This window comes from Salmo trutta, unplaced genomic scaffold, assembly GCF_901001165.1.
Source record: "Salmo trutta unplaced genomic scaffold, fSalTru1.1, whole genome shotgun sequence".
In the NCBI taxonomy this organism is placed as follows: domain Eukaryota; kingdom Metazoa; phylum Chordata; class Actinopteri; order Salmoniformes; family Salmonidae; genus Salmo; species Salmo trutta.
Window position 1 is genome coordinate 7,501 of NW_021822608.1, and position 17,500 is coordinate 25,000.

General features: G+C 50.0%; 1 protein-coding gene across 1 annotated transcript in view; it reads left to right on the forward strand.

Moving 5' to 3' along the window:
- The window catches only part of LOC115182953 (ras-related protein Rap-1b-like), a gene marked incomplete at its 5' end in the record, with an annotated part of 24,447 nt that overhangs the window by 185 nt on the left and 6,762 nt on the right, over positions 1-17,500 (forward strand). The window contains 3 exons of the mRNA XM_029744311.1: positions 2,886-2,942; positions 7,943-8,083; positions 10,421-10,564. Of these exons, the coding sequence (XP_029600171.1) occupies positions 2,886-2,942; positions 7,943-8,083; positions 10,421-10,564 (342 nt within the window). The remainder of the gene's footprint in view (positions 1-2,885; positions 2,943-7,942; positions 8,084-10,420; positions 10,565-17,500) is intronic.

Below are 17,500 nucleotides of genomic sequence, written 5' to 3' on the forward strand. Positions count from 1 at the left end.
TCATTTAGTGGCCCCCTGGCCTTGTGACATCATCATTTAGTGGCCCCCTGGCCTTGTGACATCATCATTTAGTGGCCCCCTGGCCCTGTGACATCATCATTAGTGGCCCCCTGGCCCTGTGACATCATCATTGGTGGCCCCCTGTCCCTGTGACATCATCATTAGTGCCCCCCTGGCCCTGTGACATCATCATTAGTGCCCCCCTGGCCCTGTGCACTATGTAGGTAATACGGGAACATTAGACATAAACACGTTCAACTCTGCTGCTGTCTGTGTCGTCTCCATGGTTACAGAGTACTGGGTGTTTGGTAGGCTATTCAGTGAGCTGAAACACAATGTAGCAGATTGGAATATAATGGAGATACCGTAAAACTTCAATTAAACCCCCATTCTCAAATAGCTACCTGTCCCTTTAATAGCCAGGCAACAGCATACATTTCAGCAAAGACAGGACTGTTACAGAGGTACTGAGACGGGACTGTTACGGAGGTACTGAGACGGGACTGTTACAGAGGTACTGAGATGGGACTGTTACGGAGGTACTGAGACAGGACTGTTACAGAGGTACTGAGACGGGACTGTTACGGAGGTACTGAGACGGGACTGTTACGGAGGGTACTGAGACGGGACTGTTACGGAGGTACTGAGACGGGACTGTTACGGCGGTACTGAGACGGGACTGTTACGGAGGTACTGAGACGGGACTGTTACGGAGGTACTGAGACGGGACTGTTACGGAGGTACTGAGACGGGACTGTTACGGAGGTACTGAGACGGGACTGTTACGGAGGTACTGAGACGGGACTGTTACGGAGGTACTGAGACGGGACTGTTACGGAGGTACTGAGACGGGACTGTTACGGAGGTACTGGGGCGGGACTGTTACGGAGGTACTGAGATGGGCGGGACTGTTACGGAGGTACTGAGATGGGCGGGACTGTTACGGAGGTACTGAGATGGGCGGGACTGTTACGGAGGTACTGAGATGGGCGGGACTGTTACGGAGGTACTGAGATGGGCGGGACTGTTACGGAGGTACTGAGATGGGCGGGACTGTTACGGAGGTACTGAGATGGGCGGGACTGTTACGGAGGTACTGAGATGGGCGGGACTGTTACGGAGGCACTGAGATGGGCGGGACTGTTACGGAGGCGCTGAGATGGGCGGGACTGTTACGGAGGCGCTGAGACGGGCGGGACTGTTACGGAGGCGCTGAGACGGGCGGGACTGTTACGGAGGCGCTGAGACGGGCGGGACTGTTACGGAGGCGCTGAGACGGGCGGGACTGTTACGGAGGCGCTGAGACAGGCGGGACTGTTACGGAGGCGCTGAGACAGACGGGACTGTTACGGAGGCGCTGAGACGGGACTGTTACGGAGGCACTGAGACGGGACTGTTACGGAGGCACTGAAACGGGACTGTTACGGAGGTACTGAGGCAGGACTGTTACGGAAGTACTGAGGCGGGACTGTTACAGAGGTACTGAGACGGGACTGTTACGGAGGCACTGAGACGGGACTGTTACGGAGGCACTGAGACGGGACTGTTACGGAGGTACTGAGACGGACTGTTACGGAGGTGCTGAGACGGGACTGTTACGGAGGTACTGAGACGGGACTGTTACGGAGGTACTGAGACGGGACTGTTACGGAGGTACTGAGACGGGACTGTTACGGAGGTACTGAGACGGGACTGTTACGGAGGTACTGAGGCGGGACTGTTACGGAGGTACTGAGACGGGACTGTTACGGAGGTGCTGAGACGGGACTGTTACGGAGGTACTGAGGCGGGACTGTTACGGAGGTGCTGAGGCGGGACTGTTACGGAGGTACTGAGGCGGGACTGTTACGGAGGTACTGAGACGGGACTGTTACGGAGGTACTGAGACGGGACTGTTACGGAGGTACTGAGACGGGACTGTTACAGAGGTACTGAGACGGGACTGTTACAGAGGTACTGAGACGGGACTGTTACAGAGGTGCTGAGACGTTCTTCCTACAGAAAGGAAAGGAGGGTAGCAGCTGAAACGTAGACAGGAAGTGGAAATCCCGTCTGTTTGACCAGGATCGTCATTACAGTGCAGCTGTTTCCTTTAGGGGTTAATGATGTTGACAGATAGTGACATCAGCAGTAATCAGAGTGACTGACTAGTAAAGTAATTCCCCCCTGTGTCAGTACAGAGGTGAAGGTGGTCTTAGCCTGGTCCCAGATCTGTTTGTGTCGACTCCCTATGTTCATTGAGACTGTAAGAGTTGGCAAGACGGATTACAAACAGATCTGGGAGCAGGCTGTAGATGGTCCAGTTCTAGAGCCTTCTCAGTCAGATCTGTAGTGAGTCCCCACTGTCCAGTGGCTGAACCAGAGGCCTCACCGCAGGCTTCCCCTCTCGCTGGTCATAAATGGAACAACCCCCCCCCCCCCCCCCCCCATTAGGAGCCTGGTGGAAGTAATGGACTGAACCAAGGTGTGGGCCCAGCGGGGGTGGAGGAGGGTAATTACAGTGGAGTACCACAGGCCTGGAAGTCACTGAGAGAGATTTTGGGTCAAGGTGGAGGGATGGAGGGATAAGAGAATGTAATTGTTTCAGATGTACTTCTAATAATGCCTTTTTCTCTCTCTCTGTCTCTGTCTCTGTCTCTCTCTCTCTGTCTCTCTCTCTGTCTCTCTCTCTCTCTGTCTCTCTCTCTCTGTCTCTCTCTCTCTGTCTCTCTCTCTCTGTCTCTCTCTCTCTGTCTCTCTCTCTGTCTCTCTCTCTGTCTCTCTCTCTGTCTCTCTCTGTCTCTCTCTTTGTCTCTCTCTTTGTCTCTCTCTTTGTCTCTCTCTTTGTCTCTCTCTTTGTCTCTCTCTGTCTCTCTCTGTCTCTCTCTCTGTCTCTCTCTCTGCAGCAAGTGGAGGTGGACGGGCAGCAGTGTATGCTGGAGATTCTGGACACTGCAGGGACGGTAAGAGACCTACAGGAGGTTTGGAGGAGGAGGGGTTATGGTAGACTTACAGGAGGAGGGGTTATGGTAGACTTACAGGAGGAGGGGTTATGGTAGACTTACAGGAGGAGGGGTTATGGTAGACTTACAGGAGGAAGAGGGGTTATGGTAGACTTACAGGAGGAGGAGGAGTTATGGTAGACCTAGAGGAGGAGTTATGGTAGACCTAGAGGAGGAGTTATGGTAGACCTAGAGGAGGAGGGGGAGTTATGGTAGACCTAGAGGAGGAGGGGAGGAGTTATGGTAGACTTACAGGAGGAGGAGGGGTTATGGTAGACTTACAGGAGGAGGAGGAGGGGTTATGGTAGACTTACAGGAGGAGGAGGAGGGGTTATGGTAGACTTACAGGAGGAGGAGGGTTATGGTAGACTTACAGGAGGAGGAGGAGTTATGGTAGACTTACAGGAGGAGGAAGAGTTATGGTAGACTTACAGGAGGAGGAGGGGTTATGGTAGACTTACAGGAGGAGGAGGGGTTATGGTAGACCTAGAGGAGGAGAAGGAGGAGTTATGGTAGACCAGGAGGAGGAGGGGTTATGGTAGACTTACAGGAGGAGGAAGGGTTATGGTAGACCTACAGGAGGAGGAGGGGTTATGGTAGACTTACAGGAGGAGGATGGGAGGGGTTATGGTAGACTTACAGGAGGAGGATGGAAGGGTTATGGTAGACCTACAGGAGGAGGAGGGGTTATGGTAGACTTACAGGAGGAGGAGGGTTATGGTAGACTTACAGGAGGAGGAGGGTTATGGTAGACTTACAGGAGGAGGATGGGAGGGGTTATGGTAGACTTACAGGAGGAGGATGGAAGGGTTATGGTAGACCTACAGGAGGAGGAGGGGTTATGGTAGACTTACAGGAGGAGGAGGGTTATGGTAGACTTACAGGAGGAGGAGGGTTATGGTAGACTTACAGGAGGAGGAGGGTTATGGTAGACCTACAGGAGGAGGATGGGAGGGGTTATGGTAGACCTAAGAGATGGGGGTTTACTGAGAAATGCTTACTTCAGATTCATACAGTTCCACTGGGAACCATATTTACCATGACACAAGGAAGAGGAAAGGGATAAGGATGCTCTCTCTGCTTCCTCAAATCCCCCTTCCTCTTCCTCTAGCTGAGGAGAGATGGATGGAGGAGACAGAGAGAGACAGACAGCGAGAGAGAGACAGCCCCCTGTGCTTCTCTGTGGTGGTGACAGGTGGCCAATGGTTTCCTTGGTCTCTCTGCACCCGATTGGCTCCAACCACACAGAGTTGGAGCCAAGATGGACGACAGTTTCTCAGTTCCCGTGACTGTTTACAACAGAGGCTTGGCAATGATAGAGAACGCCTCTCACACAACATAATCCAATCTAAACAAACAGATTCGCTTATCACGACTCCTTTAAATATACCCAACAAAAAAAAAGATGTTAACTTATTTAAACCAAAATGACAAATCTGTGAAATGCATTTGTAAATTCAAGCTCAGTATCAGAACGTGTCATTCCAGTTGAATCTGGAGGAAAGGGTCAGTGCCAAAATCATGTTCCTGTGAATATGAAAGAAAGATACCGATAGAATCTCAGCTGGGGTTTCCCCCACTGTTGCTATGGCACCCTAATCCCTACATAGTGCACTACTTCTGACCAGGGCCCATATGGCTCTCTATCAAAAGTGGTGCACTATATAGGGAATAAGGTGCCGTTTGGGACTCAGGTCATGTGACCTTTTTAAAATGTGTTTCCTCTGTTTGGAAACAGTTGCGTTTGACTCTCACGCTATGTAAACAGTCACCTTAACGACGACGGCGGCTACCCCTCATTATGGTGACGCAGCGATGCAGCGGTGGTGTAAACAGTCACCTTAACGACGACGGCGGCTACCCCTCATTATGGTGACGCAGTGCGATGCAGCGGTGGTGTAAACAGTCACCTTAACGACGACGGCGGCTACCCCTCATTATGGTGACGCAGCGATGCAGCGGTGGTGTAAACAGTCACCTTAACGACGACGGCGGCTACCCCTCATTATGGTGACGCAGTGCGATGCAGCGGGGGTGTAAACAGTCACCTTAACGACGACGGTGGCTACCCCTCATTATGGTGACGCAGCGATGCAGCGGTGGTGTAAACAGTCACCTTAACGACGACGGTGGCTACCCCTCATTATGGTGATGCAGTGCGATGCAGCGGTGGTGTAAACAGTCACCTTAACGACGACGGCGGCTACCCCTCATTATGGTGACGCAGCGATGCAGCGGTGGTGTAAACAGTCACCTTAACGACGACGGTGGCTACCCCTCATTATGGTGACGCAGCGATGCAGCGGTGGTGTAAACAGTCACCTTAACGACGACGGTGGCTACCCCTCATTATGGTGACGCAGTGCGATGCAGCGGCCGTGTAAACAGTCACCTTAACGACGACGGTGGCTACCCCTCATTATGGTGACGCAGTGCGATGCAGCGGTGGTGTAAACAGTCACCTTAACGACGACGGCGGCTACCCCTCATTATGGTGACGCAGTGCGATGCAGCGGTGGTGTAAACAGTCACCTTAACGACGACGGTGGCTACCCCTCATTATGGTGACGCAGCGATGCAGCGGTGGTGTAAACAGTCACCTTAACGACGACGGTGGCTACCCCTCATTATGGTGACGCAGCGATGCAGCGGTGGTGTAAACAGTCACCTTAACGACGACGGTGGCTACCCCTCATTATGGTGACGCAGTGCGATGCAGCGGTGGTGTAAACAGTCACCTTAACGACGACGGTGGCTACCCCTCATTATGGTGACGCAGTGCGATGCAGCGGTGGTGTAAACAGTCACCTTAACGACGACGGTGGCTACCCCTCATTATGGTGACGCAGTGCGATGCCGTGTAAACAGTCACCTTAACGACGACGGTGGCTACCCCTCATTATGGTGACGCAGTGCGATGCAGCGGTGGTGTAAACAGTCACCTTAACGACGACGGTGGCTACCCCTCATTATGGTGACGCAGCGATGCAGCGGTGGTGTAAACAGTCACCTTAACGACGACGGTGGCTACCCCTCATTATGGTGACGCAGTGCGATGCAGCGGTGGTGTAAACAGTCACCTTAACGACGACGGCGGCTACCCCTCATTATGGTGACGCAGCGATGCAGCGGTGGTGTAAACAGTCACCTTAACGACGACGGTGGCTACCCCTCATTATGGTGACGCAGTGCGATGCAGCGGTGGTGTAAACAGTCACCTTAACGACGACGGCGGCTACCCCTCATTATGGTGACGCAGTGCGATGCAGCGGTGGTGTAAACAGTCACCTTAACGACGACGGCGGCTACCCCTCATTATGGTGACGCAGCGATGCAGCGGTGGTGTAAACAGTCACCTTAACGACGACGGTGGCTACCCCTCATTATGGTGACGCAGTGCGATGCAGCGGCGGTGTAAACAGTCACCTTAACGACGACGGTGGCTACCCCTCATTATGGTGACGCAGTGCGATGCAGCGGTGGTGTGGCAGCTTATTCATCTTGGAGGTCTCTACAGACTCACCACTGACAGCAGACATAGGGATGACATGAACGACCAACAGAGAGAGAGAAGACAGATCAGCCTCCACCACCACACTGTCTTCAGTATCTCTACTGTGATCAGCCTCCTCCTCCTCCACACTGTCTTCAGTATATCTACTGTGATCAGCCTCCTCCTCCACCTCCACACTGTCTTCAGTATCTCTACTGTGATCAGCCTCCTCCTCCACCACACTGTCTTCAGTATCTCTACTGTGATCAGCCTCCTCCTCCTCCTCCACACTGTCTTCAGTATATCTACTGTGATCAGCCTCCTCCTCCTCCTCCACACTGTCTTCAGTATATCTACTGTGATCAGCCTCCTCCTCCTCCACACTGTCTTCAGTATATCTACTGAGATCAGCCTCCTCCACCACCACACTGTCTTCAGTATCTCTACTGTGATCAGCCTCCTCCACCACACTGTCTTCAGTATCTCTACTGTGCTCTAACATCTTGTTAACTCAGTTGGAATGATACTGAGGCTCACCCCATCCAAGCCAGGTGATGGAAGTGTGCAGGGCAAGGCAAATATTTACACAAGATAAAGAGAAAAGCATTGGATGGATCCTTGCCTGTGTTATCATCCCTAATGACCAGGTTCTAGATGGGATCCTTGCCCATGTTATCATCCCTAATGACCAGGCTCTAGATGGGATCCTTGCCCATGTTATCATCCCTAATGACCAGGCTCTAGATGGGATCCTTGCCATGTCATCATCCCTAATGACCAGGCTCTAGATGGGATCCTTGCCCGTGTTATCATCCCTAATGACGAGGCTCTAGATGGGATCCTTGCCATGTTATCATCCCTAATGACCAGGCTCTAGATGGGATCCTTGCCATGTTATCATCCCTAATGACCAGGCTCTAGATGGGATCCTTGCCATGTTATCATCCCTAATGACCAGGCTATAGATTGGATCCTTGCCCATGTTATCATCCCTAATGACCAGGCTTTAGATGGGATCCTTGCCCATGTTATCATGACAGAGCATTAGATGGGATCCTTGCTCATGTTATCATCCCTAATGACCAGGCTATAGATGGGATCCTTGCCCATGTTATCATCCCTAATGACCAGGCTATAGATGGGATCCTTGCCCATGTTATCATGACAGAGCATTAGATGGGATCCTTGCTCATGTTATCATCCCTAATGACCAGGCAATAGATGGGATCCTTGCCCATGTTATCATCCCTAATGACCAGGCTATAGATGGGATCCTTGCCCATGTTATCATGACAGAGCATTAGATGGGATCCTTGCACATGTTATCACCCCAAATGACAAGGGTTTAGATTGGATCCTTGCCCATGTTATCATGCCTAATGACCATGCTTTAGATTGGATCCTTGCCCATGTTATCACGCCTAATGACAAGTCTTTAGCTTCCTGTATGTCTCTCTCTCCTCCACAGGAACAATTCACAGCCATGAGAGATCTGTACATGAAGAATGGCCAGGGCTTTGCGTTAGTGTACTCCATCACAGCCCAGTCCACCTTCAACGATCTGCAAGACCTACGAGAACAGATCCTCCGAGTCAAAGACACTGACGATGTAAGTTATCACACACACATGCAGGGATGCACACACACACACACACACACACACACACACACACACAGAGAGAAAAATACACAACTACACTACACTCACACATATACACTGAGATCCTAGGAGAGCAGATGGCATTCTACTCCCTTAGGCAAATGGAATGCCTCTACCTTGGGGATATGGAATTCTACTACCTTGGGAGATGGCATTATTGTACCTTGGGGAGATGGGATTCTCTACCTTGGGGAGATGGAATGCTTCTACCGCTACAGACCAACTCTCCATGTCTACAAACTAGAGGGAGGCTACAGACCAACTCTCCATGTCTAGAGACTAGAGGGAGGTTACAGACCAACTCTCCATGTCTAGAGACTAGAGGGAGGCTACAGACCAACTCTCCATGTCTACAAACTAGAGGGAGGCTACAGACCAACTCTCCATGTCTAGAGACTGGAGGGAGGCTACAGACCAACTCTCCATGTCTAGAGACTAGAGGGAGGCTACAGACCAACTCTCCATGTCTACAAACTAGAGGGAGGCTACAGACCAACTCTCCATGTCTAGAGACTAGAGGGAGGCTACAGACCAACTCTCCATGTCTAGAGACTAGAGGGAGGCTACAGACCAACTCTCCATGTCTAGAGACTAGAGGGAGGCTACAGACCAACTCTCCATGTCTAGAGACTAGAGGGAGGCTACAGACCAGGAGAGGATATTAACACAGCTGTGTGTTTCATTTCATTCCTCTCTCTCTCTCTCTACAGTAAACCAGGAGAGGATACTAACTCAGCTGTGTGTTTCATTTCATTCCTCTCTCTCTCTCTCTACAGTAAACCAGGAGAGGATACTAACTCAGCTGTGTGTTTCATTTCATTCCTCTCTCTCTCTACAGTAAACCAGGAGAGGATACTAACTCAGCTGTGTGTTTCATTTCATTCCTCTCTCTCTCTCTCTCTACAGTAAACCAGGAGAGGATACTAACTCAGCTGTGTGTTTCATTTCATTCCTCTCTCTCTCTCTCTACAGTAAACCAGGAGAGGATACTAACTCAGCTGTGTGTTTCATTTCATTTCTCTCTCTACAGTAAACCAGGAGAGGATACTAACTCAGCTGTGTGTTTCATTTCATTCCTCTCTCTCTCTCTACAGTAAACCAGGAGAGGATACTAACTCAGCTGTGTGTTTCATTTCATTCCTCTCTCTCTCTCTCTCTCTACAGTAAACCAGGAGAGGATACTAACTCAGCTGTGTGTTTCATTTCATTCCTCTCTCTCTCTCTCTACAGTAAACCAGGAGAGGATACTAACTCAGCTGAGCTTGTGGAAAAAGTAATTTTCTATAGAGCCTATGAATTCAACAACATAGCAAAAACCCTTCATACCTATCAAAGTGTTTAATGTGACCTAGAATAATATAAAACTTCTCTCTCTCTCCCCTCCCTATATTATCTCCCTCTCTCTTTCCTGTCTCTACTCTTTTTTACATTTCTCTCTCCCTCTTTCTCTGCCTCTCCATCTCCCTGCCTCTCTCCCTCTCTCCCCCTTTCTCTGCCTCTCCATCTCCCTGCCTCTCTCCTGTCTCTCCCTCTCTCCCCCTTTCTCTGTCTCTCCATCTCCTTGCCTCTCTCCTGTCTCTCCCTCTCTCCCCCTTTCTCTGCCTCTCCATCTCCCTGCCTCTCCTGTCTCTCCCTCTCTCCCCCTTTCTCTGTCTCTCCATCTCCTTGCCTCTCTCCTGTCTCTCCCTCTCTCCCCCTTTCTCTGTCTCTCTGCCTCTCCATCTCCCTGCCTCTCTCCTGTCTCTCCCTCTCTCCCCCTTTCTCTGCCTCTCCATCTCCCTGCCTCTCTCCTGTCTCTCCCTCTCTCCCCCTTTCTCTGTCTCTCTGCCTCTCCATCTCCCTGCCTCTCTCCTGTCTCTCCCTCTCTCCCCCTTTCTCTGCCTCTCCATCTCCTTGCCTCTCTCCTGTCTCTCCCTCTCTCCCCCTTTCTCTGTCTCTCTGCCTCTCCATCTCCCTGCCTCTCTCCTGTCTCTCCCTCTCTCACCCTTTCTCTGTCTCTCTGCCTCTCCATCTCCCTGCCTCTCTCATGTCTCTCCCTCTCTCCCCCTTTCTCTGTCTCTCTGCCTCTCCATCTCCTTGCCTCTCTCCGGTCTCCCCCTCTCTCCCCCTTTCTCTGTCTCTCTGCCTCTCCATCTCCTTGCCTCTCTCCGGTCTCCCCCTCTCTCCCCCTTTCTCTGTCTCTCTGCCTCTCCATCTCCTTGCCTCTCTCCGGTCTCCCCCTCTCTCCCCTGCTTCCACTCTTTCTTTACTCCCCTCCTCCTCCCTCCCCCCTCCTCTCCTCTCCAGGTTCCGATGATTCTGGTGGGTAATAAATGTGATCTGGAGGATGAGCGTGTTGTGGGGAAGGAACAGGGACAGAACCTGGCCAGACAGTGGAGCAGCTGTGCTTTCCTGGAGTCCTCTGCAAAGTCCAAGATCAACGTCAACGAGGTGAGTACAACACACACACACACCTCACACACCCTGCATCAGTACACACACACCCTGCATCAGTACCCACACACCCTGCATCAGTACCCACACACACCCTGCATCAGTAAATCAAATCAAATCAAATCAAATTTATTTATATAGCCCTTCGTACATCAGCTGAAATCTCAAAGTGCTGTACAGAAACCCAGCCTAAAACCCCAAACAGCAAGCAATGCATGTGAAAGAAGCACGGTGGCTGGGAAAAACTCCCTAGGAAAAACTCCTGAGAAAGGCCAAAAACCTAGGAAGACACCTAGAGAGGAACCAGGCTATGAGGGGTGGCCAGTCCTCTTCTGGCTGTGCCGGGTGGATATTATAACAGAACATGGTCAAGATGTTAAAATGTTCGTAAATGACCAGCATGGTCAAATAATAATAATCATAGTAATTGTCGAGGGTGCAACAAGCACGTCCGGTGAACAGGTCTGGGTTCCGTAGCCGCAGGCAGAACAGTTGAAACTGGAGCAGCAGCATGGCCAGGTGGACTGGGGACAGCAAGGAGTCATCATGCCAGGTAGTCCTAGGGCTCAGGTCCTCCGAGAGAAAGAAAGAAAGAAAGAAAGAGAGAATTAGAGAGAGCATATTTACATTCACACAGGACACTGGATAAGACAAGAGAATACTCCAGATGTAACAGACTGACCCTAGCCCCCCGACACATAAACTACTGCAGCATAAATACTGGAGGCTGAGACAGGAGGGATCAGAAGACACTGTGGCCCCATCCGATGATACCCCCGGACACCCTGCATCAGTACCCACACACACCCTGCATCAGTACCCACATACACCCTGCATCAGTACCCACATACACCCTGCATCAGTACACACACACCCTGCATCAGTACCCACACACACCCTGCATCAGTACCCACACACACCCTGCATCAGTACCCACATACACCCTGCATCAGTACCCACATACACCCTGCATCAGTACACACACACCCTGCATCAGTACCCACACACACCCTGCATCAGTACCCACACACACCCTGCATCAGTACCCACACACCCTGCATCAGTACCCACATACACCCTGCATCAGTACCCACATACACCCTGCATCAGTACCCACATACACCCTGCATCAGTACCCACATACACCCTGCATCAGTACCCACATACACCCTGCATCAGTACACACATACACCCTGCATCAGTACACACATACACCCTGCATCAGTACCCACATACACCCTGCATCAGTACCCACACACACACCCTGCATCAGTACCCACACACACACCCTGCATCAGTACCCACACACACACCCTGCATCAGTACCCACACACACCCTGCATCAGTACCCACACACACACCCTGCATCAGTACCCACACACACACCCTGCATCAGTACCCACACACACCCTGCATCAGTACACACACACCCTGCATCAGTACCCACACACACACCCTGCATCAGTACCCACATACACCCTGCATCAGTACCCACATCCACCCTGCATCAGTACCCACATCCACCCTGCATCAGTACCCACACACCCTGCATCAGTACCCACACACCCTGCATCAGTACCCACACACCCTGCATCAGTACCCACACACCCTGCATCAGTACCCACACACCCTGCATCAGTACCCACACACCCTGCATCAGTACCCACATACACCCTGCATCAGTACCCACATACACCCTGCATCAGTATCCACATACACCCTGCATCAGTACCCACATACACCCTGCATCAGTACCCACATACACCCTGCATCAGTACCCACATACACCCTGCATCAGTACCCACACACACCCTGCATCAGTACACACACACCCTGCATCAGTACACACACACCCTGCATCAGTACCCACACACACCCTGCATCAGTACCCACATACACCCTGCATCAGTACCCACATACACCCTGCATCAGTACCCACATACACCCTGCATCAGTACCCACATACACCCTGCATCAGTACCCACATACACCCTGCATCAGTACCCACATACACCCTGCATCAGTACCCACATACACCCTGCATCAGTACCCACATACACCCTGCATCAGTACCCACATACACCCTGCATCAGTACCCACACACACACCCTGCATCAGTACCCACACACACACCCTGCATCAGTACCCACACACCCTGCATCAGTACACACATACACCCTGCATCAGTACCCACATACACCCTGCATCAGTACCCACATACACCCTGCATCAGTACCCACACACACACCCTTCATCAGTACCCACACACACACCCTGCATCAGTACCCACACACACACCCTGCATCAGTACCCACATCCACCCTGCATCAGTACCCACACACACCCTGCATCAGTACCCACACACACCCTGCATCAGTACCCACACACACACCCTGCATCAGTACCCACATACACCCTGCATCAGTACCCACACACCCTGCATCAGTACACACACACCCTGCATCAGTACCCACACACCCTGCATCAGTACCCACATACACCCTGCATCAGTACCCACATACACCCTGCATCAGTACCCACATACACCCTGCATCAGTACCCACATCCACCCTGCATCAGTACCCACACACCCTGCATCAGTACCCACACACCCTGCATCAGTACCCACACACCCTGCATCAGTACCCACACACCCTGCATCAGTACCCACACACCCTGCATCAGTACCCACACACCCTGCATCAGTACCCACATACACCCTGCATCAGTACCCACATACACCCTGCATCAGTATCCACATACACCCTGCATCAGTACCTACACACCCTGCATCAGTACCCACATACACCCTGCATCAGTACCCACATACACCCTGCATCAGTACCCACATACACCCTGCATCAGTACCCACACACACCCTGCATCAGTACCCACACACACCCTGCATCAGTACCCACACACACCCTGCATCAGTACCCACACACACCCTACATCAGTACCCACATACACCCTGCATCAGTACCCACACACACACCCTGCATCAGTACCCACACAACATCTAGTCAAGGTTCTGTACCTCCTATGAACAGACACTTTAATCAACTGGTTCTGTACCTCCTATGAACAGACACTTTAATCAACAGGTTCTGTACCTCCTATGAACAGATGCTTTAATCAACAGGTTCTGTACCTCCTATGAACAGACGCTTTAATCAACAGGTTCTGTACCTCCTATGAACAGACACTTTAATCAACAGGTTCTGTACCTCCTATGAACAGAAACTTTAATCAACCGGTTCTGTACCTCCTATGAACAGACACTTTAATCAACAGGTTCTGTACCTCCTATGAACAGAAACTGATAGGAATAAACTGGGTTGTTGCTGTCAGTAGTAGTGTGGGATGTTTAGTCTGAGGTTAATCAGTATGCTAACTGTCCTTGGAGCTGAACCTTCCTTCCTTCTGGTCCCACTGTGTTTAGAACTGACTCTATCTCCTGAGTCACACAATGGTGCTGTGTGTGTGTGTGTGTGTGTGTGTGTGTGTGTGTGTGTGTGTGCGTGTGCGTGCGTCCAGCTGCCCAGGACCACCAGAGGCTACCAGCCTGCGACGTCCCCTCATCTGGCCTGCGTCACCTCTATATACACGCACACACACATAAACAAACAAATAGCAGCCTCACCCTCTCTGTACACATTGAAATCACTTTCCAACATCTAGTCAAACACACACACACACACGTCAGGCAGTCTACTTCAGTCAACAACCCTGTGTTTTGCTCCATCAAGATATAGTGCATTCGGAAAGTTTTCAGACCCCTTGACTTTTTCCACATTTTGTTACGTTACAGACTTATTATAAAATTGATTCAATAGATTTTTTTTCCCTCAGCAATCTACTATCGTGACGTGACTTTGATTAATGGGATGACGGTTATTTATCAATAACTAACTATGTTTAATTGTTACCGATTTTAAATGAATCATGTAACAATTAACTCATTAGGATTTGGGGCACCACGGAATATACCGTCTCCGAATTCAACTCTAAAAGATATGTTCTATATCGAGAAGTCACTTATTAATCACTACCTCATATCAGTCTCATTCTGAACGTCCCAGACTTCTGGAATCCGCAAGAACTCCAGCCTTTTCTGATTATTCAGTTCCACACAAATTTATTGAATTATTTATTTACTAACTAACTAAATAATAACACAGAATACACAGTTACATGAGACAAAAGTCCCTAGTGGACTTACAAGATATTACGGCTTGTTACACAATGGATAGGGAGAAGGGGGTGGGGACAATAGAGAGAGGAAGGGGGCGTGGCAATAGAGGGTGAAGGGGCGTGGCCAATATAGGGTGAAGGGGCGTGGCCAATAGCGGGTGAAGGGGGCGTGGACAATAGAGGGTGAAGGGGGCGTGGACAATAGAGGGTGAAGGGGCGTGGACAATAGAGGGTGAAGGGGCGTGGACAATAGAGGGTGAAGGGGCGTGGACAATAGAGGGTGAAGGGGCGGGGACAGTAGAGGGTGAAGGGGCGGGGACAATAGAGGGTGAAGGGGCGGGGACAATAGAGGGTGAAGGGGGCGGGGACAATAGAGGGAGAAGGGGGCGGAGACAATAGAGAGAGGGAGAGGGGGTGGGGACAATAGGGAGAAGGGGGCGTGGCAATAGATGGAGAAGGGGGCGGGGACAATAGGGAAAAGGGGGCGGGGACCATAGGGAAAAGGGGGTGGGGACACTTATGGTACATTTGGTAACTACGCTCACAGTAACCATATTACCACACCTCCCATTTGGGTAAGAAATGCAGTGTATTTACGTGTAGATGTCTTTTATCTGTCGTCTGTCTGTTGAAACCAATTGATCCTTCTATGGGGAATGGCTCCATGGGTGTAATGCTCTGGTTGTCCATCTTAGTTTTGGAGGTCACAATGTCCTTAGTTTTGGTCATTATAGTGGAGTGTTCAAATAGAACAGATACTTGTTGATTGTCTGAGATCGGATTTTCTTCCTTCCCACCTCGTATCTTTAGTCAAAGTTCTAGATCCCTTTACATGCACAGTTGCAGACTGTCAATGTTTTTGGTCGAGTTTTTCCTACCATTTCAACGTGTAGCCACGTCTGCTAGTCTGCATGTTAATTCTTAGCGAGTTCTTTGAAACACTCAGGTCGAAAAGGGCGGTGCCATCACACTGACACGCTCTTCTGACCTCATTCGGAAGCGTGGCTTAGTTTAATGTGGAAGGGACATAAAAGCTATGATCTCGTTTGAAAACTAAATTCACATTCCTATCTTAACAAAAATAGTTTCATCGTTCATAATGTTGTATTAACATCATATTGGATAAAAACTTAACAGCCAAATGGGGGGTTTCCTTCCTAAATTACACTATTTGGTTGATACCGTTTTTAATAACATCACAAAATGAACAACAATATGACTTGATTATTCTTTAGATCCCCACTGACCATTCTTATCATTCCTATCTTAGAAATAATTGTTCCAATATTGACTTTTTTTGTAATGATATAGTTTTGACAGTAAAAGTTTCCTGGAGGACAAAGGCATTCCTTTTGGTTGGTACTGAAGACCAGGTTCTCTGCTGCGTAAGATTTACAATTGACGTGAGGTGTCATAAAACCGATGGCATTGGGCTTAATGTCTCAGAATCAGCAGCAAGCCTTTGGATTAGTATTTATTATGGATCCCCATTAGTTCCTGCCAAGGCAGCAGCTACTCTTCCTGGGGGTTATTATGGATCCCCATTAGTTCCTGCCAAAGCTGCAGGTACTCTTCCTGGGGTCCAGCAAAATTAAGGCAGTTTATACAATTTTAAAAACATTACAATACATTCACAGATTTCACCACACACTGTGTGCCTTCAGGCCCCTACTCCACCACTACCACATATCTACAGTACTAAATATGTGTATGTGTGTACAGTCGTGGCCAAAAGTTTTGAGAATGACACAAATATTAATTTCCACAAAGTCTGCTGCTTCAGTGTCTTTAGATATCTTTGTCAGATGTTACTATGGAATACTGAAGTATAATTACAAGCATTTCATAAGTGTCATTGGCTTTAGTTGATGCAGAGTCAATATTTGCAGTGTTGACCCTTCTCTTTCAAGACCTCTGCAATCCGCCCTGGCATGCTGTCAATTAACTTCTGTGCCACATCCTGACTGATGGCAGCCCATTCTTGCATAATCAATGCTTGGAGTTTGTCAGAATTTGTGGGTTTTTGTTTGTCCACCCGCCTCTTGAGGATTGACCACAAGTTCTCAATGGGATTAAGGTCTGGGGATTTTCCTGGCCATGGACCCAAAATATCAATGTTTTGTTCCCCGAGCCACTTAGTTATCACTTTTGCCTTATGGCAAGGTGCTCCATCATGCTGGAAAAGGCATTGTTCATCACCAAACTGTTCCTGGATGGTTGGGAGAAGTTGCTCTCGGAGGATGTGTTGGTACCATTCTTTATTCATGGCTGTGTTCTTAGGCAAAACTGTGAGTGAGCCCACTCTCTTGGCTGAGAAGCAACCCCACACATGAATGGTCTCAGGATGCTTCCTGTTGGCATGACACAGGACTGATGGTAGCGTTCACCTTGTCTTCTCCGGACAAGCTTTTTTTTCCCCGGATGCCCCAAACAATCGGAAAGGAGATTCATCAGAGAAAATTACTTTTACCCCAGTCCAATCCCTGTACCTTTTGCAGAATATCAGTCTGTCAATATCAGTCTGTCCCTGATGTTTTTCCTGATGTTTTTCCTGGAGAGAAGTGGCTTCTTTGCTGCCCTTCTTGACACCAGGCCATTCTCCAAAAGTATTTGCCTCACTGTGCGTGCAGATGCACTCACACCTGCCTGCTGCCATTCCTGAGCAAGCTCTGTACTGGTGGTGCCCCGATCCCGCAGCTGAATCAAATTTAGGAGACGGTCCTGGCGCTTGCTGGACTT